Source organism: Egretta garzetta, unplaced genomic scaffold (assembly GCF_000687185.1).
Source record: "Egretta garzetta isolate BGI_Z169 unplaced genomic scaffold, ASM68718v1 scaffold402, whole genome shotgun sequence".
Taxonomy (NCBI): Eukaryota; Metazoa; Chordata; class Aves; order Pelecaniformes; family Ardeidae; genus Egretta; species Egretta garzetta.
Window position 1 is genome coordinate 608692 of NW_009258823.1, and position 2987 is coordinate 611678.

General features: G+C 67.9%; 1 protein-coding gene across 1 annotated transcript in view; it reads left to right on the forward strand.

Moving 5' to 3' along the window:
* Positions 1–1818, forward strand: part of INPPL1 (inositol polyphosphate phosphatase like 1) — a 10971-nt gene extending 9153 nt beyond the window's left edge. The window contains exons 17-19 of the mRNA XM_035889406.1: positions 5–521; positions 799–917; positions 1159–1818. Of these exons, the coding sequence (XP_035745299.1) occupies positions 5–521; positions 799–917; positions 1159–1291 (769 nt within the window). The 3' untranslated portion in view covers positions 1292–1818. The remainder of the gene's footprint in view (positions 1–4; positions 522–798; positions 918–1158) is intronic.
* Positions 1819–2987: the final 1169 nt, after the last annotated feature.

A 2987-nucleotide genomic window follows, 5' to 3' on the forward strand; every position in this document is an offset into this window, starting at 1 on the left:
GGAGCCGGCCCCGCAGCCTTCCAGAGCCGACCGCTGGCTACACCAACCCAGCCTACTTCATCTTCGAGGGGGTCCCCAACACGTGGGTGCCGGCCCCCAGCACCAGCGAAGCCCATGACAAGCAGCTGGAGAGCCCAGCCAGGGACCAGCGGCGCCAGAGCCCCCTCGGGGCACGGGTCCCTTCACCCTCAGAGGAGGAGCGGTGGGGCAGCCGGCCCTGCTGTGTGCCAGGGGGCCCGTCCCGTGGGTGCCCACTCAGCCCCCCCGGTGCAGGCCGGCAGAAGAGACCCAAATCGGCAGTCCTGGCGAGGGACCCACCGGGGCTGGGCGACTGCTCGCTGACGGCGCTGCACATGGCCACCTGCCTGAGCCAGCTGGACCGGGCGTCCCCTGAGCGCAGAGGGGACAGCCAGAAGACCCTGCTGCGCCAGACCCACAGCCGCCTGGAGCCACCCCCATGGCCCTGCCGGGAGGTGCCGAGGTGCACGCCGGACGCTCACCAGCACGGCCACCCCAGAGAGGTACTGCTCTGGTTCCCGCCAGGCTCTGGAGCTCGGCTGTGGGGCTCGGGGAGCTCAGGGAGGGGAGGGGACCTGCTTTTGGCCTTGAGGCCACCAGCAGATGGGGGGTCCCATCCCCATGGCAGTGCTCTGCCTGGTGGAGCCACCACAGCAGTGGGATGCGTTGGAAGGCAGAGGAGGAGCAACGGGACCAGTTCATGCAGGGCGAGGAGGTGAAGGTGGGGACTTTGTGGTCCTGGTGTGACGCTGCTAGCCCGTGTCCTTGGTCTTTCCCCAGTGGCCCTGCGACAGGGGGGAGCTGTCCCGCAGCGTCGGTGGGTGCCTGGGCCACCTCGGCTTGCAGCAGGACATGGAAGTGCTGCAGGGGTATGGCTGGGACCCCCTGGAGATCTTCAGGTACCCCCAGGCCCTGGAGCTCCGAAAGGGGGCAACCATGCGGGCCAGCTCCTGTGGCCCTGGGGTCCCTGGCAGAGCCCCGCGCCCCGGGGGTGAGGAGACGTGAGCCTCGGGGTGGGGATACGGCAGGGCAGGGGGATATCAAATCCCCAGATCCCCACGGATGCCCTGGGACCATGCAGGCTCCCCATTCCCTCTTGGTGGCTCCCCCAGCACTTTCTCCCCCACCCCCTGTGTGCAGAGAAGTCACGGAGCGGGACCTGCTGGAGGCTGGGCTGCTCAGCCTGAGCCATCCCTGGCTCATCCATGGCAAGCTCGGCGAGGGCAGCGCGGTGAGCCTGCCACGGAGACCTGACCTTGGCCCCAGCGCCTAGAGCACCTATCCCCACCCCAGCACCCCCATGTGCTCTCCTCCATGGAGCTCCCGGGGCGGGCAGAGAGCTGCCCAGGAGGACTGGGCAGGCAGGCAGGGACCTACTGGCCACGGTCCCAACCCGTCTGGCCTCCCCAGCAAGTTACTGGTGTTTCTCAGTTGGAAAGACCTAGGAAGCTCCTGTGGCCACTGGGACGGACACTTTCTGCGTCTCGCTGCATGACTCCATCCTCCCTCCCCAAAGCAATGGAAGGAGCACGCTGAGCCCCACCAGCAAGGAGGGATGCGGGGCAGGGGAGATGTTGAAGCCGCCTGGGGAGTGGGGACTGCTGGGTGCTTTGGCTCTCGAGGCTCAGCCTCTCCAGGTGACCAACGTGCAGCCTGCAAGGGCACAGCAGCATCTGCAGCCAGCCCAGCCCTGCAGACCCTCGTGCCTTCGGCCTCAGTGGCTGCTCCTTCCTCCCCAAGCTCAGCCCTGGTCAGACGGTGTTCCCAGAGGACTTCTCCTACAGCGGCTGCGGCGCCATTTCCTTACAAGATGCCCCTTGCTATCCCCATCCCAAATAAAGTCTCAGGGACACTGGGGTGCACGTGTGCAATGCCTGGTTCTGTGCAGGGGCAAGGAGCGAGCACGCCGAGCCCAGCAAGCCTGGCGGGGGGAGAGCGCCGGCTCCTAGTGCCTCGGCTGCTCCAGGAGCATTGCCCCCCACCTCCCACGTTTAATCAGGGACTGTGCAAACCCCAGCCTCAGGGCTGCCCTTACCTGGTGTCCCGTGGGCATCCCACGCAGGGCTGGTCCCATGAAGGTCCCCCTTCGGCGGGTGCTTGCGGTGGCACGGCTACCCGCTGGATGTGTCGGCTCTGCCTGCTCAGTCCCGCGCACCGGGGGTTCCCTTGTGCTCTCCCCCTGTGGCCGAGCATCTCCGGGCTGCCCCTTGCACCTCTGCTCCCTGAAGCTGTCCCGCTCTCGGCTGCAGTCCCCCACGTCTCGGGGTCCACCCATTCGCCCCCAACGTGCACTGTTCATCGCAACACTGATGTGTTTGCACAGCACCCACCCGCACCCTCGCAAAGGAGATAAATCCCCCGGGCTGGGAGCAGCTCTGCAGGCAGCGGGGGCACACACTCCCCCCAAAACACGGGGACCCCCCAACCTGGCAGGGCCCCAGCTGCTGCAGCACCTGAGGTGGCCCCGGTTTTGGGGACACTATGCTCAGGCTGGCCTCAAGGTGGCAGTGGCCACCTTTGTCCCCAGGATTGCCCCGCAGGGTTGGGGTGCCAGCAGGACAGCACCCCGGGGTGCGGGCACTGCCGGGACCCGTGTGGCCTCGGTGGGGCGGGGAGGCTGCCCTGGGGTGGGCGAGGGCCCTGGTCCCCATGGATAGGGGGCTGCGGTCCCCATGGACCAGGGGCCATGGCTCCCGTGGTTGAGGAGCTGTGGTCCCCATGAGCGAAGGACCATGGGTCCCATGGCCAAGTGTCCTTGGCCCCCACGGGGAGAAGGGCTTGTGACCCCATGGGTGAGGCCCACATGTCCCATGTCCGGGGGGCTACTGTGGGGGCTGCAGATGGCCCAAAGCCTGCGAGGGCGATGGATGGGAGTGCAGCGGGGCTGAGCCCTGAGGGCAGCCCCTGGGGCAGGCAGGGACATGGGCAGGGACGCGGGCAGGGACGCGGGCAGGGACGCTGCGGGCTCC